This window comes from Macaca mulatta, chromosome 7 (assembly GCF_049350105.2).
Source record: "Macaca mulatta isolate MMU2019108-1 chromosome 7, T2T-MMU8v2.0, whole genome shotgun sequence".
Classification (NCBI taxonomy): Eukaryota; Metazoa; Chordata; class Mammalia; order Primates; family Cercopithecidae; genus Macaca; species Macaca mulatta.
Genome location: NC_133412.1, coordinates 104,161,489 through 104,189,485, shown reverse-complemented (window position 1 = coordinate 104,189,485; position 27,997 = coordinate 104,161,489). Strand labels below are relative to the sequence as shown.

The 27,997-nt window shown below is 44.5% G+C and overlaps 1 protein-coding gene across 2 annotated transcripts in view; it reads right to left on the bottom strand.

The window, feature by feature from the left end:
* Positions 1–27,997, bottom strand: part of AP4S1 (adaptor related protein complex 4 subunit sigma 1) — a 75,910-nt gene that overhangs the window by 25,956 nt on the left and 21,957 nt on the right. For both annotated transcript variants that reach the window (XM_077940821.1, XM_015143494.3), the window contains exon 2: positions 3,540–3,748. In XM_077940821.1, coding sequence (XP_077796947.1) covers positions 3,540–3,677 — 138 coding nt within the window. In that variant the 5' untranslated portion in view covers positions 3,678–3,748. The remainder of the gene's footprint in view (positions 1–3,539; positions 3,749–27,997) is intronic.

Sequence of the window (27,997 nt, the reverse complement as noted above, 5' to 3'; positions counted from 1 at the left end):
GACAGAAGCACAGGGTTACTCTTCTTCTGGATTTTAGGGTGTGCTGGATGTGTTGCTCTTGGGTGCTCGGATGTACCTGGGAATGAAGCTGCAAGTTTTGACCATGGAAATGCCTCTATGGGAAAGCCATCTGACAGTCTATAAAATGGAGGAATTTAGGTTTTTATTTAAAATTAGGATAAAGGTAATGAGTACAGAAGCATTCTGCAGCTTTTGGCTCACTGTAGAGCCAGTGTGATCTCTGCTCAGCTGGATCTTTCAAGGAAACACAACCTTTTTGAAAGAACTGAGGAACATTTTTCAAAGCCTCTCAGGAGTTTCTGACATTAAAAAAAAAGTATCAAAGCACCTCTATGGATAAAAACTAAGCTGCTATTATGCTACGTTGGTGCCTGATTATGCCAAAAGCCCAGTGGACTCCTTTTAAAATCTAAAATAATTTAGAATGCATCAAAAGTATCTAACAGTATATTCATTCCAAAGCTTTCGTTTCAAAGGGTAACCTATCAGTGAAAATGATGTTTGAAATTGAGTGCCTGCATTCTGCAGAAAGGTTCAAACAGGAATGCTTCTAAGACTATTTACTTTTACTTAAAGTATGTGGCTATTAACACAGCCCTTTAAAAGTTTCTGTTTCCATCTGACAACATGAAACAGTGTGTGCCATGGCAGGCCAAAGTAGTAATTCAAAGAGGAACTCTGAGATGTCCTAACTGAAAAATCAGTTTAGATGCCAGTTTGTGCCATGTTACTTTTGAGCACTGATGTAGCTTAATATTTTATGATTTAGCAGTGGTGCTCACAGGCAGCCCACTATGCAGTGAAATGGAGAACTGACAAGATTAAAATGCATGAGTTAAACAAGTTTTCTGATTTTCCCTCAGTTGTTGAGTAATTTCCAATAGATCTGGCAAGTTTAGGACCTGGATTAAGTAATTCTCTAAATAAAATTCTTCATAAAAATTTTGTTCAAGGGGCTGGGCGTGGTGGCTCACGCCTGTAATCCCAGCATTTTAGGAGGCTGAGGCGGGTGGATCACTTGAGGTCGGGATTTCAAGACCAGCCTGACCAACATGGAGAAACCTCGTCTCTACTAAAAATACAAAATTAGCCGGGCGCGGTGGCTCAAGCCTGTAATCCCAGCACTTTGGGAGGCCGAGACGGGCGGATCACGAGGTCAGGAGATCGAGACCATCCTGGCGAACACCGTGAAACCCCGTCTCTACTAAAAAATACAAAAAAAAAACTAGCCGGGCGAGGTGGCGGGCGCTTGCAGTCTCAGCTACTCGGGAGGCTGAGGCAGGAGAATGGCGTAAACCCGGGAGGCGGAGCTTGCAGTGAGCTGAGGTCCGGCCACTGCACTCCAGCCTGGGTGACAGAGCGAGACTCCGTCTCAAAAAAAAAAAAAAAAAAAAAAACACAAAATTAGCCGGTCGTGGTGGCACATGCCTGTAATCTCAGCTACCTGGGAGGCTGAGGCAGAAGAATTACTTGAACCCGGGAGGCAGAGGTTGCAGTGAGCCGAGATCATGCCGTTGCACTCCAGCCTGGGCAAGAGCAAAACTCTGTCTCAAAAAAAAAAAAAAAAAAAAAATTTTGTTCAAGGTATGAGCTAGGGAAAAAATTATTTACAAAATGGACTCGGTTTTTGGCCAGGCGCAGTGGCTCATGCGTGTAATCCCAGCACTTTAGGAGTGGCTCATCCCTGTAATCCCAGCATCAAGGCAGGCAGATCACTTGAGGTCAGGAGTTTGAGACCAGCATGACCAACATGGTGAAAACCCATCTCTACTAAAAATACAAAAATTAGCCAGGTGTGGTGGCACGCACCTGGAATCCCAGCTACTCAGGAGGCTGAGGCAGGAGGATCGCTTGAACCTCGGAGGCGGAGATTGCAGTGAGCCACGATGGCGCCACTGCACTCCAGCCTGGGCGACAAAGGAAGACTCCATCTCAAAAAACAAAACAAAAAAAAATGGACTCAGTTTTAAAATTCCTATTTAACCTTTTTTTTTTTTTTTTTGAGACAGAGTTTTGCTCTTGTCGTTCAGGCTGGAGTGTAATGAAGCAGTCTTGGCTGACTGCAACCTCCACCTCCCATGTTCAAACAATTTTCCTGACTCGGCCTCCCCAGTAGCTGGGACTACAGTTGTGCATAATTACGCCCAGCTAATTTTTCACCATATTGGCCAGGCTGGTCTCGAACTCCTTATCTCTGGTGATCCACCCGCTTCTGCCTCCCACAGTGCTGGGATTACAGGCGTGAGCCATTGCACCCAGCCTTAATCTCCATTTTGGAAGATGGATAAATGTGTTGTTTCATATGAATTTTTAATTTCCATTTTCCCCACCTAGATAATGAAATCAAACTTGTTTTGTTTTTAAATCACTGGTTTCAGCATTATATTGGTGGTATATTTACAAAAATAATAAGCAGAATAAAACCACCCCATTTGAGAATAACATTATCCTCTGGCACAAAATGGGTCTTCAGTATTTACCTCTATACCAATCATCTGATCTTCATTTTTTGGCTTATAGAAAGCTACCTGCTACAGGCACTCATGAGAGTTTCAGGGGCTGAATTCATAAGAACAAAAAAAGAAGAGGTGTCTATTAGCAGAAGGAAATTTTATTGTCGTTTCCAAGGTGCATCGAGACAAACATGCTGACTTAAATAAGAACCCAAGATTCTTTTTTTTTTTTTTTTTTTTTTGAGACGGAGTCTTGCTCTGTCGCCCAGGCTGGAGTGCAGTGGCTGGATCTCAGCTCATTGCAAGCTCCGCCTCCCGGGTTCACGCCATTCTCCTGCCTCAGCCTCCCGAGTAGCTGGGACTACAGGCGCCCGCCACCTTGCCCGGCTAGTTTTTTTGTATTTTTTAGTAGAGACGGGGTTTCACCATCTTAGCCAGGATGGTCTCGATCTCCTGCCCTCGTGATCTGCCCGTCTCGGCCTCCCAAAGTGCTGGGATTACAGGCTTGAGCCACCGCGCCCGGCCAAGAATCCAAGATTCTTCCAGGTTTTCCTTGGTTTAATTTTCTTTTTTTTTTTTTTTTTTTTTTTGAGACGGAGTCTCGCTCTGTCGCCCAGGCTGGAGTGCAGTGGCGCGATCTCGGCTCACTGCAAGCTCCACCTCCCGGGTTCACGCCTTTCTCCCGCCTCAGCCTCCGAGTAGCTGAGACTACAGGCGCCCGCCACCACGCCCGGCTAGTTTTTTGTATTTTTAGTAGAGACGGGGTTTCACCATGTTAGCCAGGATGGTCTCGATCTCCTGACCTCGTGATCCAGCCGCCTCGGCCTCCCAAAGTGCTGGGATTACAGGCTTGAGCCACCGCGCCCGGCCTGGTTTAATTTTCTTAAAGGGATGTAAAGAGAGCTATGCTTCTTTCAGTTTTTCATTTCACATCACTTCTTATTTTCCTTAGTAGCTGTTGAAGGAATATAGATCAAAGAAAATGATGGCCCCTGAGACTCAGTAATAACAAATCTACCAAGGCCGAGTTGAATGCAGAGATAAAGGAGAGGACCAGAGACTTACTTGTTCATTGGACCGAGAGAGACAGCTCTTTATAACTTCTGTTTCCAGAAGTGTACGCTTATTAATATCCACATGTTCATAGTACTTAGAAAGTCGAGTCTGCCCTTGTTTATTCACCATGAGGAAAAATTTTATCATTTTTCTTTCCTGGCCAGTAGTTTTCCAAATATAGTTCAAAAATTTTGACAAGAGATGGCTGTAACTGGAACCTTGAAGACAAAAACAAACAAACAAACAAACACCCAGAAAGGCAAGATCAAATTTCTCAAAGAATTATATTAAATGTTTTATAGATAAACAGTAAATAAAGTAGTAGTAAGTATCATCTGATAATATCAGTCTTCATTCCTATGAACTAATTGAGGTTTTAATAAATAAAAACCAACGATAAATTTTCATCAGTTATTCTCCAAAACAATTCTGAGCAACTGCAGTACTTCTGTTTATATTCATTCAATTTATTCATCCATTTTGCTGGGTAACAACGACGTGTCAAGCACCAGAAGAATGGGGAGATGAAGTAGTAAGGACTTCTGATCTTCTGATTTTTATACCTAGCAAAGGTGCGAGGTAGGTAAACAACAGCAGTACAAGGTGATGAGTTATAACTGGGAGAGCTCTGCTTCCATGGGTGTACAGAAGGGAGGGACAAGGAACGTCACAGGAGAGTGAAGAACTGCTTCCCAGAGAAGGGGCACTGATGTGAGGTCATGAAGAATGAGCTACAGGGACGACTGAGGCAGAGAAAATGGGTATGAAAGCTCTGGGAAGTTCACTGGGGCTGCAGTTCAGGGCGTGGGAAGAATAGTTGCTGGAAATTAAGCTACTCACATATGATATAATTGGCTTTAGACGTCATGCTAAGGAATTTCGGCTTTATTTTATGGGCAATGGAGACAAGATCTATAGTAAAGCTTTTCTTTCCTTAGTGGTGGAAATAGTAGTGATATCAATTTATCAAATTCGTCTAGGCCCTATAACAAGCTCTGTAAGGTCCTATCCTGAGCAATTCTCACAACTGTTTGAGGCAGGTACTTCTGTTATCCTTTATTTTTGAGATAGGGCCTCACTCTGCACCCAGGCTGGAGTGCAGTGGTGCAATCTCAGCTTACTGCAGCATCTTCCTCTGTACTCAAGTGATCCCACCTCAGCCTCCTGAATAGCTAGGATTATAGGCATGCACTATCATGCCCAGCTAATTTTTTAACTTTTTGCAAAGATGAGGTTTCACTATATTGCCGGCTGGTCTTGAACACTTAGGCTGAAGTGATCATCCTGCCTTGGCCTCCCAAAGTGTTGGGATTACGGGCATGAGCCACCGTATCAAGCGTGTTATCCTTATTTTAAGGTCAAGCAGGTTAAAGTTTAGAAGGGCGCGGTGGCTCGTGCTTGTAATCCCAGCACTTTGGGAGGCCAGGCAGGCGGATCATTTGAGGTTAGGAGATCAAGACCAGCCTGGCCAATATGGTGAATCCTTGGCTCTACTAAAAATACAAAAATTAACTGGGCATGGTGGTGCACACCTATAATCCCAGCTACTCAGAAGGCTGAGGCAGGAGAATTGCTTGAACCCGGGAGGTGGAGGTCGCAGTGAGCTGTGATGGCGTCACTATACTCCAACTAAGGGAAGAGAATCTCTTGAGCCCGGGAGGCGGAGGTTATAGTAAGCCAAGATTGTGCCACTGCACTCCAGCCTGGGTGACAGAGCAAGACTCTGTCCCAAAAAAAAAAAAAAAGAAAAAAGAAAAGATGATACCCAAAGTCACTGCATGGCTTTGTGTCAGAGGTGGGCTGCGGTTCAAAGGCCAAGCATATGCATGGATCCATGACACCCCTAACTCATCCTCCTCATTCAGGGGTTCATGCTTGTGCTATTATGTCTAACTCAGTTGTATTGAATCTCGTGTTTGTTTCTCTTACACTCAACATAGGTTTTGGAAAAATCAATGCAAGTGAGCATAATATTGATGAATGGCCAGTCCTTCTTTCATCATGACCACCAGAGCTGGCTGGTCTGGCTCAGCTGACAAAATCGTATTCACATTGTATAATATCTGTGAGAATCAGTGCAAAAAACTAAGATGAATAATAGTTCTTAAATGAAATTTTAACGTTTGAAATTTTAGATTTATAGTAAAGTTGCAAAGATGGCCAATGTTAGCATCTCACATTACCATGGTACATTTGCCAAAACTAAGAAACCAATATTGGTACATTATTATTAACTCCAGACTTTATTTGGAGTTCATCGATTTTTCCACTAATGTCCTCTTTTTGTTCCTGCATCCCATCCAGGATACTATAGTGCATTTAACTGTCATGTTCTGAGACAGGTGGATCACGAGGTCAGGAGATCGAGACCATCCTGGCTAACACAGTGAAACCCCGTCTCTACTAAAAAATACAAAAAAACTAGCCGGGCGAGGTGGCGGGCGCCTGTAGTCCCAGCTACTCGGGAGGCTGAGGCAGGAGAATGGCCTGAACCCGGGAGGCGGAGCTTGCAGTGAGCTGAGATCTGGCCACTGCACTCCAGCCAGGGGGACAGAGTGAGACTCCGTCTCAAACAAAACAAAACAAAACAAAAAAACTGTCATGTTGCTTTAGTCTGTTCTGGTCTGGAACAGTTTCTCAGTCTTCCTTCTTCATGTCCTTAATAGTCCTGAGGATACTGGCCCAGGCTGGAGTATAGTAGTACTATCATGGCTCACTACAGCCTTGAACTCTTAGGCTCAAGTGATCCTCTAGCCTCTGTTTCTCAAGTAGCTGGGAGTAGCTGGGACTACAGATACATGTCACTATGCCCAGTTAATTTTTATTTATTTTTATTTTTATTTTTGAGACAGAGTCTCACTCTGTTACCCAGGCTAGAGTGCAATGGTGCAATCAATCTCAGCTCACTGCAACCTCTGCCTCCTGGGTTCAAGTGATTCTCCTGCCTCAACCTCCTGAGTAGCTAAGACTACAGGTGCCTGCCACCATGCCTGGTTGATTTTTGTATTTTTAGTAGAGACAGGGTTTCACCATGTTGGCCAGGCTGGTCTCGAACTCCTGACCTAAAGTAAGCCGCCCGCCTCGGCCTCCCAAAGTGCTGGGATTACAGGCATGAGCCACTGCGCTTGGCCTTTATTTTTATTTTTGTAGAGATGGGGGGGGGTCCTCACTATTTTGCTCAGGCTGGTCTTGAACTCCTGGCCTTAAGGGGTCCTCCTGCCTTAGCCATCCAAGTGCTGGGATTATAGGCATGAGCCACTGCCTCCAGCCAATATTTGCTTATAACATAAATTCCTAGTGAATTTTTTTTTTTTTTTAAACAGTCTCACACTCTGTCCCCCAGGCTGGAGTGCAGTGGTGTAATCTCAGCTCACTGTAAGCTCCGCCTCCCAGGTTCTCCTGCCTCAACTGGGACTACAGGCGCTCCCCACCACACCCAGCTAATTTTTTGTATTTTCAGTAGAGACGGGGTTTCACTGTATTAGCCAGGATGGTCTGGATCTCCTGACCTCATGATCCGCCCACCTCGGCCTCCCACAGTGCTGGGATTACAGGTATGAGCCACCATGCCCGGCCAATTCCTAGTGAATTCTTACTGTGTGCTATCAGAGAATCCATTTGATTTCATTAACTTTAGCATCCTCATCTGGTAATGTAAGTATATTAAACTAGAACACAGACCCCTCTGAGAATACAAAGAAAGCTAATGAATCTTTTACAGAAAAATGTGCAAGGAGATACGTACTTAAATGCTGTAAAAGAACCTCAGGACATCCACAGACTTTGCTGACACCTATTCTGGGCTCCAGGTTGAGAACCCTGAGCAGGGTGATTCCTAAGGTCCTTTAAAAATAAATAGACCTGGCCGGGTGCAGTGGCTCATGCCTGTAATCCCAGTGCTTTGGGAGGCCGAGGAGGGCGGATTGCCTGAGGTCAGGAGTTCAAGAACAGCCTGGTTAACATGGTGAAACCCTTTCTCTACTAAAAATACAAAAAGTAGCTGGACATGGTGGCAGGCGCCTGTAATCCCAGCTACTCAGGAGCCTGAGGCAAGAGAATCACTTGAACCCAGGAGGCGGAGTTTGCAGTGAGCCGAGATTGTGCCACTGTACTCCAGCCTGGGCGACAAGAGCTAAACTCTGTCTCAATAAATAAATAAACCTCCAGGATTTAAAAAGTTTTCCCATTCACTTTATCACTATTTGCTATGCATAAAACACTAGATTTGTGTCTAGAATAAATGAGAAATGATGTGGAATAAACGTGGCATACAGATCAATCTGAAATCTTGGTTAAAAATTTGATTTTACAGCCAGGTGCGGTGGCTCACGCCTGTAATCCCAGCACCAAATTTGGGAGGCTGAGGCAGGCGGATGACGAGGTCAGGAGATCGAGACCATCCTGGCCAACATGGTGAAATCCTGTCTCTACTAAAAATACAAAAATTAGCTGGGTGTGGTGGCGCATGCACCTGTAGTCCCAGCTACTCAGGAGGTTGAGACAGAAGAATCACTTGAACCTGTAAGGCAGAGATTGCAGTGAGCCGACATCGCACCACTGCACTCCAGCCTGACAACAGAGCGAGACTCCATCTCAAAAAAAAAAAAGAAAACAAAGTTGGATTTTAATGTATAGGTACAACTTGTTCACAAATATTAGGTGTCACTTTTAGCAGCTGCAATTTCAGGGACCAGTTTCCCAATCTGCTGCTTAGGAGACTGAAAGTGGGGGAGATTATTACAGGGCTAGGTCATCCCAGGTAAGCATTTGCAGCTGGTGATCTTAGCAACAGTTCATCAGAAGGTGTCTGTTAAGAGTCAGTTTGCTAAAAGCTTGGCTGTCAGAATACCAGTCAGAGGCTGATTTACAGGGCTTGATCTACTTCACAGCCTCTTTGAGCACAAAACATTAATTGTCTGTTTGATGAGGCATCCATGCCTGTTGAAGAGTGGAGTTGACTGCCCAGGCAAGCAGCGACTCACACCTGTAATCCCAGCACTTTGGAAGGCTGAGGTGGGCGGATCACTTGAGGTCAGGGGTTTGAGACAAGCCTGGCCAACATGGTAAAACCCCACTATCTACTAAAAAATACCAAAATTAGGCCAGGCACAGTGGCTTATGACCGTAATCCCAGCACTTTGGGAGCCTGAGGCAGTGGATCATTTGAGGTCAGGAGTTCGAGACCTCAGGGTGAAACTCGGTCTCTACTAAAATACAAAAATAATACCTGGGTGTGGTGGCATGAGCCTGTAGTCCCAGCTACTCAGGAGGCTGAGGCAGGAGGATTGTTTGAACCCGGGAGGCGGAGGCTGAAGTGCGCCGAGATCGTGCCACTGCACTGCAGTCTGGGCGACACAGGGAGACTCCGACTCAAAAAAAAAAGAAGAAAAGTAGAGTCCAGACTCTCCTTTATGATTCTCCCTATTTCACTAGATGCCTGAATGTCCTTTTTCATGTGTCATCCCATGCATCTAGTGAAATAAGCAGATTGCATGGAAGAACAGGACCTTTGGTGAATGAGTAGTTCTTGGACTAATCAGAATCCCAGCAAATACAGAGGCTGGGGAACACCACGATAGAGGATGGGTCCCACTAAGCACTGGGCTAAACAGCTAAGTCAAGCTGGAAACCAGCAAGTATTTTTTTCTTTGGGGGTTTTGCCTGCTTGAGGAGATAGGAGAATGCATTGCTTAAAAGCTCAGACCTGAGTAAGACAGACCTGGCTAAGTTTTGGCTTTGCCACATACCTGCCATGTGATGCTTAAGTTGCTTGGGTTTTTTGAACCCCAGGGGATGGTTAACTCTGAGGTGTGAGAGTGAGATGGGTAACACAAATAGCACTTAGCAAAGGGGCTGGTCTACAGTAAATATTCACTTTACAACTGAGCTGTTTTCATTACAGTCAACCCTTGGTATGCAGGTTATTAGTTCCGGGACTGCCTTGAGTATAACCAAATCTGTGCATACTCAAGTCCTGCAGTAGGCCCTGTGGAAACTACGTACACAAAAAGTCAGCCCCATATAACTGGGGTTTTGCATGCCACAAACACTGTATTTTCCATCTGTGTTTCGTTGGAAAAAAAGCTGCATATAAATGGATCTGTGCAGTTCAAGCCTGTATTGTTCAAGGATCAACTGTATTATTTCCTTGCTGCAACTAGAAACATTATGATATAATACTTGGACTAAGTTTTATATGTATATATACATTTCGTCCTCCCAGCTCACTTCTTGTTTCCTAAGCCCTATTAGACAGGTGATTATGTTTTTTTTGTTTTTTTTTTTTTGAGACGGAGTCTCGGAGTCTCGCTCTGTCGCCCAGGCTGGTGTGCAGTGGCTGGATCTCAGCTCACTGCGAGCTCCGCCTCCCGGGTTCACGCCATTCTCCTGCCTCAGCCTCCCGAGTAGCTGGGACTACAGGTGCCCGCCACCTCGCCCGGCTAGTTTTTTGTATTTTTCTTTAGTAGAGACGGGGTTTCACCGTGTTAGCCAGGATGGTCTCGATCTCCTGACCTCATCTCGGCCTCCCAAAGTGCTAGGATTACAGGCTTGAGCCACTACGTCCGGTCACAAGTGGTTATCTTACAGCAATTCTAAACGCTAAGGTGTAAAGAGCCAGGCCCAGTGTGGCCAAGCCTAGGGTTGTTGCCTTCACTCCCTGTGTAGAACAGGATGTTATCTAGACCAGCTCAGCTGGGGATATAACAGCTGTGCCATGGGGGAGGCCTGTGGCCATTCACTCCCTTTTCCAGGAAGATAAGCTCATGGCTGTGGGTAGGGTTGCAACATACTCTGTGGTGTTTAATCATTTGCTATTAAATGCTGCTTTTACTTGTCTCACAAATTACTGTCAGTAAATTATGGCAGGTTACCAGGAAGTTAAGATCACCATCCTTTCTTTTACTCCCTTTCAGCAAAGTTATTTAAAAACCATCTAAATAAAAACCATCTTTATGATAGTTAGAAATTATAATTCTATACCTTGGATTTCAACTGCCGGGTAAAAGGAAAATGTCTCAAAGGTACTCATGGCCAAACCTTTGCCTTTAAATGTCCTGCTTGCATTAAGTGGTAAAATGAGATGTAAAAAGATCTCGTTGAGGTGTTACATCAAGGGATCAAATTGGTTTCTACCTTACAAGCACAGCATTCCTTCCCACTGACTTCAAGAGCAAGGATGACAAATAAGGACATGTTGAATTGATATTCATTAGGATGTAAGTTTTGAAAAGAGTAAATGAAGGTTTCCAAAGACTTGGATATATCTTTCTTTTCTTGCACACTCTTAAACATTAGACAATTTTAACTGTAGCAGGATGCAGTGGTAAAAAACTAGAGAAACACAACTTTAAACTATTTATACTATAAAATATACAATGCCAAAATAAACATTGTGGAGACTCGAGAGACAAGTACACATCTGAGAACTGAAGATGAATGCTGTAAGCACCTATCATGGTTATTAATCATCGAGGAGGAGGGAAATGAAATAATTATGAAACTGAGGTAAGACAGTAAGAAGGGAATATGCTTAGACAAGTGTTGGGAGTGGTGAGGGAGAGGTATGAACTTCCTTTTTTAAACTATTTGCATTCAATGACACACAATGACATTCAATGACACCTGGGCCAGAGGGGCCAGGCGTGGTGGCTCACACCTATAATTCTAGCACTTTGAGAGGCCATGGTGGCAGGACAGCTTGAGACCAGAATTTGGGGACCAGCCTGGGAAACACAGTGAGACGCCATCTTTACCAAAAAAAAAGGAAAAAAAAAAAAAAAAGCCAGGCATCGTGGTGTGTACCTATAGTCCCAGCTACTTAGGAAGCTAAGGTGGGAGCACTGCTTGTGCCCAGGAATTGGAGGCAGCAGTGAGCTATGATCACACCACTACACTCCCACTCTGGCCTGGGCAACAGAGCAAGATCCTATCTCTAAACACACACACACACACACACACACACACACACACACACACACACATACACACACACGCAGAGAGAGAGAGACACACACACACACACACACAGAGCTGGGAAGATGTTTAGATGACCAGGAAGGAAGTCAGTAGATGCTACACCGAAAAGCTTGTGTGTGAATGTGTGTACATAAATCAAAGAAGAAGAAAGAAGGTAAAGGCAACTTCACTGGGGAAAGCATTACACAAATGGTGCTAGGATGCCCCAGCAAGAGAATCTAGAAAAGAGGAAAAGAAGGGTTAAGGTTACTTACAGCAGGAATCAAACAAGCATTTTCCTTGGATTAGCATTGTCAGGCCTCTGAGCCCAAGCCAAGCCATCGCATCCCCTGTGACTTGCATGTATAGGCCCAGATGGTCTGAAGTAACTGAAGAATCACAAAAGAAGTGCAAATGCCCTGTCCCGCCTTAACTGATGACATTCCACCACAAAAGAAGTGAAAATGGCGGGTCCTTGCCTTAAGCGATGACATTATCTTGTGAAATTCCTTTTCCTGGCTCATCCTGGCTCAAAAGACTCCCCCACTGAGCACCTTGTAACCCCCACTCCTGCCCACCAGAGAACAACCCCCCTTTGACTGTAATTTTCCCTTACCTACCCAAATCCTATAAAACGGCCCCACCCTTATCTTGCTGACTCTCTTTTCGGACTCAGCCCGCCTGCACCCAGGTGAAATAAACAGCCATGTTGCTCACACAAAGCCTGTTTGGTGGTCTCTTCACATGGACGCGCTTGACAAGCATGAACATGCTTTCAAGACTAGTGAGGTTGGTAGATTCACAGTAGAATACAGGGCCAGGCGAGGTGGTTCCCGCCTGTAATCCCAGCACTTTGGGAGGCTGAGGTGGGTGGATCACCAGAGGCCAGGAGTTGGAGACCAGCCTAGGCAATATAGGAGACCATGCCTCTACAACAAAAAACAAATGAAAAAACAAGAGCTGGGTGTGGTGGTGCATGTCTGTAATCCCAGCTACTTGGGAGAGTAAGGCTAAGATCAGGAATTCTAGGCTACAGTAAGCTATGATCACTCCACTGCACTCCAGCCTGGGTGACCCTATCTCTAAAAAAAAAAAAGCAACTAGCTGGGTGCAGTGGCTCATGCCTGTAATCCCAACACTTTGGGAGGCCAAGGCGGGTAGATCACATGAGACCAGCCTGGCTCACATTGTGAAACCCTTTCTCTACTAAAAATACAAAAAAATGAACCAGGCGTGGTGTCGGGTGCCTGCAATTGTAGCTACTTGGGAGGCTGAGGCAGGAGAACCACTTGAACCCAGGAGGTGGAGGTTGCAGTGAGCTGAGATTACACCACTGCACTCCAGCCTGGGCGACAGGGCGAGACTTCGTCTCCAAAAAATAAATAAATAAAATAAAATAAAATAAAATAAAAATAAAATAAACCAAAACAACAAAAAAAGTAGAATATGCTCAGATCTGTGTCCCAGCAACCACATGATGTAAACTTAATGCCCAGAGAAAAGAGAGATTGAAGAGGCTGAATGAAGTACACATTGATTTGAGAAGGTATCGTATTTCTGATGGCGTACTTCTGGGAGTTAGACCTAGGACAGTCTTTACAGTTTGTCATATCCAAAGATGGCAAATGGGTTTCAACTTGGGTGTCAACTGTGACTAACTGTAACAGCTGCTTTGGGAAGGATTCTGGAGCTGCTTCCAGGTTCAAAACAAAAGGATGGCATGCGTGATTACTCGTCAGTTGTAGGTTACGTCAGCTGTAGGTTAGGAAGCAGGGAGTGGCAACATATGCACCTTATATTTGTCATCCCTGAGGTGTACTCCCTTCATTTTGTAGATGAGAAAACTGATCAGAGATGTAGCGTGAAGTACTGAATTCTGCTCCCCTGACTCATACTATAATGCTGTCTTTAATCTATCACATTGCCTCACTCTACATATCAGTGTCATTAAATGTTCACTTAACCTTTTTGTTTGTTCTGTTGAGACAGGGTCTTACTCCAACCCAGGTTGGAGTGTAGTGGCACAATCACAGTTCACTGCAACCTTGACCTCCCAGGCTCAAGCAATCCTCCCACCTCAGCCCCCCAAGTAGCTGGGACTACAGGTGCACACCACCACGCGCAGCTAATTTTTGTATATTTTGTAAAGGCGGGGTTTCCAGTTGCGCAGTCTAGTCTTGAACTCCTGGACTCAAGTGATCCACTCGCCTCAGCTTCACTAAGTGCTAGGATTATACGTCTGAGACATTGTGCCCAGCCAAATGTTCCTTTGAGCTTAATGAGCATTAACTTCAGGTAGCTTTGGAAGTGATCCAGTCATTATTCTCTTTTCTAATGCTGCTGCACAATTAATCTGGAAAATGCCAAACAAACCACTACATGAAAAAGTACAGTATGGGCTGGGCTGGGCACGGTGGCTCATGCCTGTAATCCCAACACTTTGGGAGGCCAAGGCGCACAGATAACCTGAGGTCCGGAGTTCGAGACCAGCATGGCCAACATGGCAAAACCCCGTCTCTACTAAAAGTACAAAGATTAGCCAGGCATGGAGGCAGACACCTGTAATCCCAGCTACTCAGGAGGCTGAGGCAGGAGAATCGCCTGAACTTGGGAGGTGGAGGCTGCAGTGAGCCAAGATCGCTGCACTCCAGCCTGGGTGAGAGCCTGACTGACAGCCTGACTGCTTGGCTCTACTACTTAGTTGCTTTGTGACTCTGGACAAGATACTTAGTCTTTTAGAACTCAGTCTTCTGTACAATGGCCACAGTAACAGTACTCACTTCCTAGGTTGTTGTGACAATTAAAGGAGTTAGGATATGTAACATTCCTAGAACAGGCTAGGCAGTTGGCACACAGCGAGTGCTACATAAGGGTTAGCCAGTGTCCTCATGATAACATGTTGTTTTTTCCCTGGTGAAGCTTTTCCTGCCTATTCCAATCCTCTCTTCCCAACTACAAAGAGCTGATGATCCTGTCTATAGTCTATATAATAACGATTTTATTGCATGTTGAGGTCTCCTACCAGAAAAGTAATTTAGACTTTTAAAGCTGTGACTGTAAGAGAAAGATTGTACATTGTGGCCCAGCATACAAGCATATATAATGTAAATGTAAAATTCAATATATATATTACATTATTTACATGATATACAGAGATACACCTTGACAGTTTTGAAGAGTATTGGTCAGATATTTTAAAGAATGTCCCTTTATTGGGATTTGTCTGATGTTATCAGTAGATAGAAGTTATGTCTTTTTGGGAGAAAGAACACAGAGGTAAAGTACCATTTTCATCACATCATGTCAAAGGCACATACTATCAATACGACCTGTCACGGTTTTTTGTTTTGTTTTTTTTTTTTGAGACAGTCTTGCTCTATTGCCCAGATTATAGTGCAGTGGTGCAATGATGGCTCACTGCAGCTTTGAGCTCTCAGCCTCCAGTGATCCTCCCACATCAGCCTCCCGAGTAGCTGGGACTGGAGGTACGTACCTCTGTGTCCTGCTAATTTTATTTTATTTTATTTTATTTATTTACTTATTTTTTTTGAGACGGAGTCTTGCTCTGTCAGCCAGGCCGGAGTGCAGTGGCGCAATCTTGGCTCACTGCAACCTCTGCCTAAACCCTCCAGGGTTCAAGTGATTCTCCTGCCTCAGCCTCCCAAGTAGCTGGGACTACAGGTGCCTGACACCATGCCTGGCTAATTTTTGTATTTTTAGTAGAGACAGGGTTTCACCATATTGACCAGGCTGGTCTTGAACTCCTGACCTTGTGATCCGCTCGCTTCGGCTCACAGGCGTGAGCCACTGGGCCTGGCCTATGCCCTGCTAATTAAAAAAAATCTTTTTGCAGACATGGGGTCTTGCTATGTTGCCCAGGCCATTTGTTTATTTACTCAATTATTAATGTATATAAGTATGGCAGATATTTTATTTTATACTATGGGTTATAATATAATATGACCACTGATTTTTAATTTCAGAACTTGCTAACAGACTGAGTCAAAGTTTGAAAAACACTATACCAGAACATGAACTTCTTCTAGTGGGTAGAATCTATGCCTTACTTCAGATCCTTGCACTGTGCCTAGTATACAGTGAGCATACAATAAATGTTTACTGAATAGATGAAAGAATGAATGAAAGCTTTTTCTAGCAATAACTTTTCCTTTAAAAAAGTCACATAAGTATTCCAACAAAGCAGACATATAAAATACCCTCATACCCTATTCCTGCCCCGAATCCTATTCATTTCCCCAAAGATATAGCCAATGTTTTTAAGTTTAGTGCCCATCCTTTTAGATCTCCTCTGTATATCATGTAAATATGTATGCAGATGTAGCAACTTTTTTTTTTTTAACATAAATGTGATAAATTGATGAACTCTAAAATGTCTTAGTAACTATTCTCTTCCGGTATCTTTAAATGAACCCATTCCACCCACAAAGCCCTGGCTGGATCCCATAAAAGGTTACTAAAGGCCAGACATGGTAGCTCATGCCTTCAATACCAGCACTTGAGAGGTTGAAGCAGGATGATCACTTGAGGCCAGAAGTTCAAGACCAGCCTGGGCAACATAATGAGACCGTCTCCACAAAAAAAAGAAAGAAAGAAAGAAAGAAAGTCACTAAAAAGATGTGTTTTAGAATTTAGAATTCATCCAAAGGACCTCCCATTTCCCAACCTAGCTCAGGCTGTGCCTTCCCTTCATTTGACTTGGCCCCCATTCCTTCTCTGGCCTCTGTTCTTCGTGACTTGCTTTGGATTTATTCTTCCAGCTCTGCTTTGGGCAATATTCCAGGACTTGACCTTTGGTATCTGCCCTCTGGCCATCATCCCAGGGGCCTATGGCACCCAGCCCTTGCACTGTCAACTGGGAGTATATCTACTTGACTGACTGATGGAGAAAGTTAAATGAGGCAAATGACATAATTGTTGTAAAAACATTTAGCATAAGTCTGGAGGCGGTGGCTCATGCCTATAATCCCAACACTTTGGGAGGCCGAAGCAGGTGGATTACCTGGGGTTTGGTGTTCGAGATCAGCTTGGTCAACATAGTGAAAACCTGTTCTCTAATAAAAGCAGAAAAATTAGCCGAGCATGGTGGCAGGTGCCTGTAATCCCAGCTACTCGGGAGGCTAAGGCAGGAGAATCGCTTGAACCCAGGAGGCAGAGGTTGCAGTGAGCTGAGACCATGCCATTGCACCCCAGCCTGGGCAACAAAAGCGAAACTCCATCTCAAAAAAAAAAGAAAAAATTTAGCACACTTTCTTTCCTTTCCTCGTTTCTTGTATTAAATTAGGGAAAAAGTACTGATAAGTCTACAGGGAAATAGATATGTATATTTATACATTTTTATTGGTCTTTTAAATTGCTATACATTTTCTGCCACGTAAGCAAGTAGAATGCAAAAACAAATCATGAAAATGATTCTGTCTTTTAAATTTTTATTTATTTATTTATTTATTTTGAAATGGAGTCTTGCTCTGTCACCCAGGCTGGAATGCAGTGGCGCGATCTCGGCTCACTGCAAGCTCCGCCTCCTGGGTTCACGCCATTCTCCTGCCTCAGCCTCCGGAGTTGCTGGGACTACAGGCGCCCTCCATCACGTCCAGCTAATTTTTTGTATTTTTAGTAGAGACAGGGTTTCACCGTGTTAGCCAGGATGGTCTCGACCTCCTGATCTCATGATCTACCCGCCTGGGCCTCCCAAAGTGCTGGGATTACAGGTGCGAGCCACCGCGCCCGGCCCTTTTTTTTTTTTTTTTTTTGAGAGGGAGTCTCGCTCTTGTCTCCCAGGCTGGAGTGCAGGTGGCATTATTGTAGCTCAGTGTAACCTCCGTCTCCCAGGTTCAAGTGATTCTCCTACCTCAGCCTCCCAAATAGCTGGGATTACAGGCACCCACCACCATGCCTGCCTAATTTTTTTGTATTTTTAGTAGAAAAGGGGTTTCACCATGTTGACCAGGCTGGTCTCGAACTCCTGACCTCAGGTGATCTGCCCGCCTCAGCCTTCCAAAGTGCTGAGATTACAAGCGTGAGACACTGGTGCCCGGCCAGTGATTTCACCTTTTAACTCAAGCATCCCAGTCTTAGGAATTTATCCTAAGGTATAATTAAAATCTATATGCATAAAAATGTTTACAACATTAAAAATAGTGAAACATGAAGCAAGCGCAGATACTACAAACTGAGAATTGTTAACACCAACTTCATGTCTTTTTTTTTTTTTTTTTCCCTGAGACGGTCTTACTCTATCACCAAAGCTGGAGTGCAGTGGCACAATCATGGCTCACTGCAGCCTCAATGTCCCGTGGCTCAGGTGATACTCTCACTTTAGCCTCCCTGGTGGTTGTGACTCCAGGTACAGGTCATCACACCAAGCTAATTTTTGTACTTTTTGTAGAGATGAGGTTTTGCCATCTTACCCAGGCTGGTCTTGAACTCCTGCCTCGGCCTCCCCAAGTGCTGGCATTATAGGAGTGAGTCACCTCACCCAGCCATGTCTTTTAATTATTAAAATGAATATGGATGGTGCATCGTGGCTCATGCCTGTAATCCCAGCACTTTGGGAGGCTGAGGTGGGTAAATCACTTGAGCTTGGGACTTTGAAACCAGCCTGGCCAACATATATATATATACACACACACCCTATATATATACACACACACACACACACCACACACACACACGTAAATTACCCTCAAACCTAAACATCTGCATTATACTGGTAAAAATTTAAATATTTAAACAGTATCACCATAAAGGTACATGTAGACTTATATACTCAGACACACACACAAGCCCTCTTCACTTTATTTTTAAAAATTTTTGTTTATTTATTTTGAAACAAGGTCTTTCTCTGTCACCCAGGCTGGAGTGTAGTGGCATAATCTCAGCTCACTGTAACCTCTGCGTGGGCCCCCACACCCGGCTAATTTTTGTACTTTTAGTAGAGACAAGGTTTTACCATGTTAGCCAGGCTGGTCTCGAACGAACTCCTGACCTCAGGTGATCGGCCTGCCTCGGTCTCCCAAAATGCTGGGATTATAGGCATGAGCCACCGTGCCCAGCATATTTGTTTATTTTTTTTACTTGGAGTAGTCTTCAGTGTTACCCCATCTTCACTTTAATATGAATACTTATGTCTCTCTGATCTCTGCTTTAAAAAACACTAACTTTGTACGTGGAATTATTTTATTTATTTTATTGTTTAGAGACAGGGTCTTGCTGTGAGTCTGGTCTCAAACTCCTGTCCTCAAGCAGTTCTCCCACCTCAGCCTCCCAAGTATCTGGGATTACAGGTTTGAGTATTTGGAATAATTTTAGATTTACAAAGGTTATGAAGATAGTACAGAGAATTTTCGTATACCCTTGCCCATCTCCCCTAATATTATCCTCTCACATTACCATGGTACATGTATAAAATCTAACAAATTAACATGGATAGAATTATTATAACTAAACTCAGATTTTGTTCACATTTCTTTTTTTTTTTTTTTTTTGAGACGGGGTCTCGCTCTGTCACCCAGGCTGGAGTGCAGTGGCCGGATCTCAGCTCACTGCAAGCTCCGCCTCCCGGGTTCACGCCATTCTCCTGCCTCAGCCTCCCGAGTAGCTGGGACTACAGGCGCCCGCCACCTCGCCCGGCTAGTTTTTTGTATTTTTTAGTAGAGACGGGGTTTCACCGGGTTAGCCAGGATGGTCTCGATCTCCTGACCTTGTGATCCACCCGTCTCGGCCTCCCAAAGTGCTGGGATTACAGGCTTGAGCCACCGCGCCCGGCCTTTTTGTTCACATTTCACCAGTTTTTCCATTTGTTCGATTTCTATTCCGGGCTCCCCTCCATGATACCATGTTGCATTTAGTCATCTTATTTCCTTAATCTTCTCTGGACCGTGATGGTTTTTTAGTCTTTTCTTGTTTTTCATGACTGTGACAGTTTTGGGGAATACTGGTCAGAATATCCCTCAATTTGGGTTTGTCTAATGTATTTTCTCATGATTGGCCGGGCTTGGTGGCTCATGCCTGTATTCCAGCACTTTAAGAGGCTGAAGTGGGAGGATCGCTTGAGCCCAGGAGTTCAAAACCGGCCTACGCAACAAAGCAAGACCCCATCTCCACAAGAAAATAAAAAAGTTAGCTAGGTGTGGTCTCAGCTACGCAGGAGGCTGAGGCAGGAAGATCCCTTGAGCCCAGGGAGTCAAGGCTGTAGTGAGCCGTGTTTGCACCACTGCACTCCAGCCTAGGTGACAGAGTAATACCCTGCCTCAAAAAAAAAAAAGAAAAAAGAAAAAATACAATGTAGATATGCTGGACAAAGGGGATATTCACATCCCAGACACAGCAGAGCAGGATGGCACAAAACTTCATCATGCTACTCAGAACAGTGTGCAATTTAAAACTTAAGAATTGTTGCAAGCACTGTGGCTCACGCCTGTAATCCCAGCTCTTTGGGAGGCCGAGGCGGGCGGATCACCTCAGGTTGAGAGTTCGAGACCAGCCTGACCAACGTGGAGGAAACACTGTCTCTACTAAAAATACAAAAATTAGCCGGCGTGGTGGTGCATGCCTGTAATCCCAGCAGTTCGGGAGTCTGAGGCAGGAGAATCGCTTAAACCTGGCAGGTGGAGGTTGCGGTGAGCTGAGATCACACCATTGCACTCTAGCCTGGGCAACAAGAGCAAAACTCCGCCTCAAAAAAAAAAAAAAAGAATTTTTTATTTCTGGAATTTTCTATCTAATATTTTCAGACCACTGTTGACTGTGGGTAACTGAAACAGTGGAAAGCAAAACTGTGGGTAAGTAGGGACTGCAGTATGTACTCATGTATGTTTATTTTATACTTTGGGCTATATCCAACGCTATACTGTTCAATTTATTCCATCTTTGGCCACTAGGAACTCTTACAGGTTGTCCGATCTGCTTGTCTGTATCTCTTTTTAACAGCTTTATTGAAATATAATTAACATGCCATACAATTCACTCACTTAAAGTGTACAATTCAATGGCTTTTATCATCCCCTAAATTCCTATCCCCTGGCAACCCTGAATTTACTTTCTGTCTTTTTATATTTGCCTATTTGGGATACTTCATATAAATGGAATTATACAACATGGTGTCCTTTGTGACTGGCTTCTTTCACTTAGCAAAATGTTTTCAAGATCCCTCTGTTTTTGTTTTTTCTTTTGTTTGTTTGTTTGTTTTTTGAGATGGAGTCTTACTTTGTCGCCCAGGCTGGAGTGCAGTAGCACAATCTCGGCTTACTGCAACCTCCACGTCCCAGGTTCAAGCAATTCTTCTGCCTCAGCCTCCCGAGTAGCTGGGATCATAGGTGTGCGCCACCATACCCAGCTTGTGTTTTTTTTGTATTTTTAGTAGAGACAGGGTTTCACCATGTTGGCCAGGCTGGTCTTGAATTCCTGACCTCAGGTGATCCACCCACCTTGGTATGCCAGAGTACTGGGATTACAGGCGTGAGCCACTGCACCTGGCCTATCTGTTCTATTTTGAATGTTTATCTATTTAGATGTTCACTTTATATAGTTGTAATCCATGTGACTGTAGAATTTGGCATTTTGATTTTGTGACTTAACATTATTTATGTACATTTTCCCATTCTTTTACAGAGTTTGCATATTCAATTTATTTATTTATTTATGAGACGGAGTCTTGCTGTATCACCAAGGCTGGAGTGCAGTGGTGTGATCTCAGCACACTGTAACTTCCCCCTCCCAGGTTCAGGCAATTCTCTTGCCTCAGCCTCCGGAGTAGCTGGGATCACAGGCATACATCACCACACCTGGCTGATTTTTGTATTTTTAGTAGAGATGGGGTTTCACCATGTTGGCCAGGCTGGTCTCGAACTCCTGACTTTAAGGGAACCACCTGCTTTGGCCTCTCAAAGTGCTGGGACTACAGGCATGAGCCACCACGCCTGGCTCAGATAACATCTTTTTTGTTTGTTTGTCTTGAGATGGAGTTTTGCTCTTGTTGCCCAGGCTAGAGGGCAATGGCATGATCTCGGCTCACTGCAACCTCCACCTCTTGGGTTCAAGCGCTTCTCCTGTCTCAGCCTCCCGAGTAGCTGGGATTACAGGCGCCCATCACCACACCCAGCTAAATTTTGTATTTTTAGTAGAGACGGGGTTTCTCCATGTTGGTCAGGCTGGTCTTGAACTCCTGACCTCAGATGATCCACCTGCCTCAGCCTCCCAAAGTGTGTGAGCCACCGTACCTGGCCTTTTTTTTTTTTTTTTTTTTTGAGATGGAGTTTCGCTCTTGTTGCCCAGGCTAGAGTGCAATGGCTCAATCTCGGCTCACTGCAACCTTGGCCTCCCAGGTTCAAGTGATTCTCCTGCCTCAGCATCCCAAGTAGCTGGGATTACAGGCATGTGCCACTACACCCGGCTAATTTTGTATTTTTAGTAGAGGTGGGCTTTCACCCTGTTGGTCAGGCTGGTCTTGAACTCCTGACCTCAAGTGATTCACCTGCCTTGGCCTCCCAAAGTGCTGGGATTACAGGCATGAGCCACCGTACCTGGCCTGTCCTTATCAAATGAACAGACAAATGATTTGGGGGAGTGCTACGGTCTGAATGCTTGTGTCTTCCGCATATTACGTTGAAACCTTACACTCCATGTGCTAGTATGGGAAGATGGGTCTCTGGGAGGTGATTAGATCATAAGCACTCTGCCCTCATGAATAGGATGAGTGCCTTATAAAGGAGACCCCAGAGCTAGTTGGGGTGCAGTGAGAAGGCATAGTCTATGAGGAAGCTGGCCCTCACCAGACACTGATGAGATCTTGATCTTGGACTTCCCAGCCTCTAGACTGTGACAAATCTCTGCTCCTTTTTCTTTAGAGACAGGGTCTTGCTCTGTTGCCCAGGCTGGAGTGCAGTGGCATGATCATAACTCACTGCAGCTTCAAACTTCTGGGCTCAAGCCATCCTCCCACCTCAGCCTCTTGAGTAGCTGGGACTACAGGCAGACACCATTGTGCCCAGTTAATTGTTTTAATTTTTTTGTAGAGACAGGATCTCACTTTGTTGCCCAGGCTGTTTGTTCTTTTTTTTTTTTTTTTTTTTTAGACAGAGTCTCGCTCTGTCGCCAGGCTGCAGAGTGCAGCGGTGCAAACTCGGCTCATTGCAACCTCCTCCTCCAGGGTTCAAGTGATTCTCCTGCCTCAGCCTCCCGAGTAACTGGGACTACAGGCGCCCGCCACCACGCCTGGCTAACTTTTGTATCTTTATTTTTTGTATTTTTAGTAGAGACAGGGTTTCACCACGTTGGCCAGGATAGTCTCGATCTCTTGACCTCGTGATCCACCCGCCTCGGCCTCCTAAAGTGCTGAGATTACAGGCGTGACCCACTGCACCTGGCCTGTTCTTAAAACCCTTAGTTTTAAGCGATCCTCCTGCATTAGTCCCCAGAAGTACTTAGATTACAGGTATGAGTCACAGGGCCCAGCCCAAATTTCTGTCATTTGTAAGTTATTTAGCCTAAGGTATTTTGTTGTAGCATCCTGTATTAGTCAGGCTTCTCTAGAAGGACAGGACTAATAGGAGAGATGTATATATAAAGGGGAGTTTACCAAGTAGTATTAACTCACACGATCACAAGATCTCACAATACGCTGCCTGCAAGCTGAGGAGCAAGGAAGCCAGTCTGAGTCCCAAAGCTGAAGAACTTGGAGCCTGATGTTTGAGGGCAGGAAGCATCCAGCAGGGGAGAAAGATGTAGGTTGGAAGGCTAAGGCAGTCTCACCTTTTCACATTTTTCTGCCTGCTTTATATTCACTGGCAGCTGATTAGATGGTACCCAAACAGGCCGGGCGCGGTGGCTCAAGCCTGTAATCCCAGCACTTTGGGAGGCCGAGGCGGGCGGATCACAAGGTCAGGAGATCGAGACCACAGTGAAACCCCGTCTCTACTAAAAATACAAAAAAAAAATTAGCCGGGCGCGGTGGCGGGCGCCTGTAGTCCCAGCTACTCAGGAGGCTGAGGCAGGAGAATGGCGGGAACCCGGGAGGCGGAGCTTGCAGTGAGCCGAGATCCCGCCACTGCACTCCAGCCTGGGCAACAGCGTGAGACTCCGTCTCAAAAAAAAAAAAAAAAAAAAATAGATGGTACCCAAACAGATTAAGGGTGGGTCTGCCTTTCCCAGCCCACTGACTCAAAAGTTAATCTCCTTTGGCAACACCCTCACAGACACACACAGGATCAATACGTTTCATCCTTCAATCCAATCAAGTTGACACTCAGTATTAACCACCACACAGCCCAAACAGAATAAGACAGGGAGCTTGTTAAAACAGAGTCTGATTCCAGGAGTTCGAGGCTGCAGTGAGCTATGATCACACCATTGTACTCCAGCCTGGGAGACAGAATGAGACCCTGTTTCCAAAATAAATACATAAATAAATAATAGAGTCTGGTTCCGTAGATCTGGGGCAGGGTCTGGCATTCTGTACTTCTAACAAGCTCTCAGTTGTTGCCAATACTGCTGGTGCAGGGACCATGCTCAGAGTAGCAAAGACTGATCAAGGTTCACACCTATAAAAACATAAGGTTCACTTCACTGAATCCCAAATCAAATTCAGTTAACACTGATTGAGAGTTTACTTGGTATAAGACCACAAGGGAACAGCCTCTTGAGTAGCCGGGACTACAGGGAAACACCATTGTGCCGTTTTTTTTGTTTGTTTGTTTGTTTTTGTAGAGACAGGGTCTCACTTTGTTGCCCAGGCTGTTTGTTCTTAAACTCCTAAATTTAAGCAACCCTCCTGCCTTGGTAGGTTGTACCCAGAAGTACTTAGATTACCGGTATGAGCCACAGTGCCCAGCTCAAATTTCTGTCATTCTTAAGTTACTTAGTCTAAGGTATTTTGTTGTAGCAGCCTGTATTAGTCAGGGTTCTCTTTTTATAAAATTAATTAACTAATTAATTTTTTTTTTTTGAGACAGAGTCTCGTTCAGTCTCCCAGACAGGAGTATAATGGTGTGATCTCTGGTCACTGCAACCTCTGCCTCCCGGGTTCAAGCAATTCTCCCACCTCAGCCTCCTGAGTAGCTGGGATTACAGGCACCCGCCATTATGCCTGGCTAATTTTTGTAGAAATTTTTTTTTTTTTTTTTTGTAGAGATGGGGTTTCACCACGTTGGCCAGGCTGGTCTTGAACTCCTGACCTCAGGTGATCTGCCCTGCCTCCCAAAGTGCTGGTATTACAGGCATGAGCCACTGTGCCTGGACATTAGTCAGGGTTCTCTAGAGGGACAGAACTAATAGGATAGTCCTACACAAATATGTAAGTATTATGAATAATTTTTCATTTGGTCATGGATCTGGCTGGTTGGGTGGCTGCCTCCTCCCTCAAAGCCACAAGGTGTCTCTCCCAAAGTTGAAAATATTTTCAGCAGACATGGAAGAACCATTATTTTGTCAAGCATTTACCAGCACCTGGCTAGATTTTTTTTTTTTTTTTTTTTTTTTTTTGAGACAGAGTCTCACTGTCACCCAGGCTGCAGTGCAATGACACAATCTCGGCTCACTGTAAACACTGCTTCTCGAGGTTACGTGATTCTCCTCCCTCAGCCTCCCAAGTAGCTGGGATTACGGGCATGTGCCACCATGCCTGGCTAATTTTTGTATTTTTGGCAGAGATGAGGTTTCGCCACCTTGTCCAGGCAGGTCTCAAACTTCTGACTTCGTGATCCGCCTGCTTCAACCTCCCAAAGTGTAGGATTATAGGTGTGAGCCGCCGTGCCCGTTCCTGGCTACAATTTTTATTTCACCTCAAGAAATTGCAGAAATAGGCCAGGTATGGTGACTCATGCCTGTAATCCCTGTAATTCCAGCACTTTGGGAGGCGGAGGCAGGTGGATCACCTGACGTCAGAAGTTCAAGACCAGCCTGGCCAACATGGTAGAACCCTGTTTCTACTAAAAATACAAAATACAAAAAATTAGCCAGGTGTGGTGGTGGGTGCCTGTAATCCCAGCTACTTGGGAGGCTGAGGCAAGAGAATCGGTTGAACCTGGGAGGCGGAGGTTGCAGTGAGCTGAGATCATGCCACTGCAGTCCAGCTTGGGCAACAAGAGCAAAACTCCATCTCAAAAAAAAAAAAAAAAAAAGAAATATATTTCGACTTTTATGTCACACCATATACAAAAATAACTCAAAACAGATCACAGACCTAAATGTAAGCACTAAAGTTATATAAAACTTTTAGAAAAAATAAATTTAAGGCTGGGTGTGGTAGCTAACACCAGTAATCGCAGCACTTTGAGAGCCTGAGGCGAGGGAATCACTTGAGGCTAGGAGTTCAAGAACAGTCTGGCCAACAGGGCAAAACCCGCATCTCTACTAAAATTAACCGGGTGTAGCAGTCACGTCTGTAATCCCAACTACTCGGGAGGCTGAGGCATGACACTTGCTTGAGCCTGGGAGGAGGTTGCAGTGAGCCAAGATTGCACCACTGCAATCCAGCCTGGTAACACAGCAAGATTGTGTCTCAAAAAATAAAAAGAAACAAACAAACAAATAACACCCCCCTCCCTGCAAGAAAACCCACATAAGACACCATTAAGAAAATGAAATGTCACAGACTAGAAAAAATGATTTGCAAACCATGTATCTGATGAAGGGCTTGGATTTAGAATATATAAAGAATTCTTAATAGGAAGACAAGCAACATAATTAAAAAACAGACAATGAATAAGGAAATAAATTTGAAGAGGATATATGAATGGCAAATAAGCATGTGAAAAAATGTTCAATACCCTTAATCAATGGGAAAATACAAACATGGTTTTAAACCCCAGTAAGATACAATTTCACACCCACTTGAATGGTCATAATAAAAAAGGCAGACAGTAACAAATGCTAGGATGTGGAGACCCTGGAATGTTCATACATTGCTGGTGGGAATGTAAATGCTACAGCCACTTTAGAAAACAAATTGGCAGTTTCCAAAAAAGTTAAACACAATTTACCATATTACCCAGCAATTCTACTTCTAAGTATATACTCAAGAGAAATGAAAATATTTCTATCAGTTAATGAATAGATGAACAAAACATGGTATATCCATACAGTAGAAAACTATTCAACAATGAAGGGGAACAAAATGAATGAATCTTAAAAACAGTTAGTGAAAGAAGCCAGATGCAGAATACTACCTATTATATGATCCTGATAGAAAGTAGATTAGTGGCTACCAGGACCAGCAGAAGAAAGGTTGGGGCTTTGTTTTGGGGATTTAAAAAAATCTTCTGGCTCGGTGTGGTGGCTCACACCTGCAATCCCAGCACTTCGGGAGGCTGAGGCCGGCGGATCACCTGAGGTCAGGAATTCGAGATCAGCCTGACCAACATGGAGAAACCCCATCTCTACTAAAAACACAAAATTAGCCGGACATGGTGACGCATACCTGTAATCCCAGCTACTCAGGAGGCTGAGGCAGGAGAATTGCTTGAACCTGGGAGGCGGAGGTTGCGGTAAGCCAAGATCATGCCATTGCACTCCAGCCCGGGCAACAAGAGTGAAACTCCATCTCAAAAAAAAAAAAAAAAAAAAAAAAAAAATTCTAGCTCCTCTCCCTTTCCTGAAGGCTGGAGGGTGGGACTGAAATTTCCAGCTCTCTAATCCTCTCATCACTTGGTCTTTCCTTGACTGGCCCCACCCTGAGGCTAGCTACAGACTCACTCTAGGTCACTTTATTAGTATAAACTCAGGGGTTATGAAAGGGGCTCAGTGTGAGTAACAAAAGATACTCCTATCACTCAAGAAACTTCAAGAGTTTTAGGGGCTTTGTCACAGGAATCAGGGACAAAGGCCAAATATATTTCATATTATACCACAGAACTATATATTTTGAATGGTGTATTAGTCCGCTTTGACACTGATATAAAGAACTGCCCAAGACTAGGTAATTTATAATGGAAAGAGGTTTAATTGGCTCACAGTTTAGCATGGCTTGGGGGGGCCTCATGAATTTACTATCATGGCATAAGGTGACGGGGAAGCAAGGCACCTTCTTCACAAGGTGGCAGGACGGCCAAGTGCCAAGTGAAGGGGGAAGGACCCCCTTACAAAATTATCAGATGTCACTCACTATCACACTCACTATCACAAGAATAGCATGGAGGAAACGGCCCCCATGATTCAATTACCTCAACCTGGTCTCTCCCTTGACATGTGGGGATTATGGGGATTACCATTCAAGATGAGATTTGGGTGGGGACACAAAGCCTAACCATATCGAATGGTATGTGGTCAATGGTTCATAAAAATTTTTATGGAATATACATTATACCTAAAGTTGTTTTAAAAAATTATAGAAAACAGGCCAGGAGTGGTGGCTCACGCCTATAATCCCAGCACTTTGGGAGGCCAAAGCGGGCGGATCACTTGAGGCCAGGAGTTTGAGACCAACCTGGCCAACATGGTGAAACCCCGTCTCCACTAAAAATACAAAAATTAGCTTGGTGTAGTGGCGGACTCCTGTA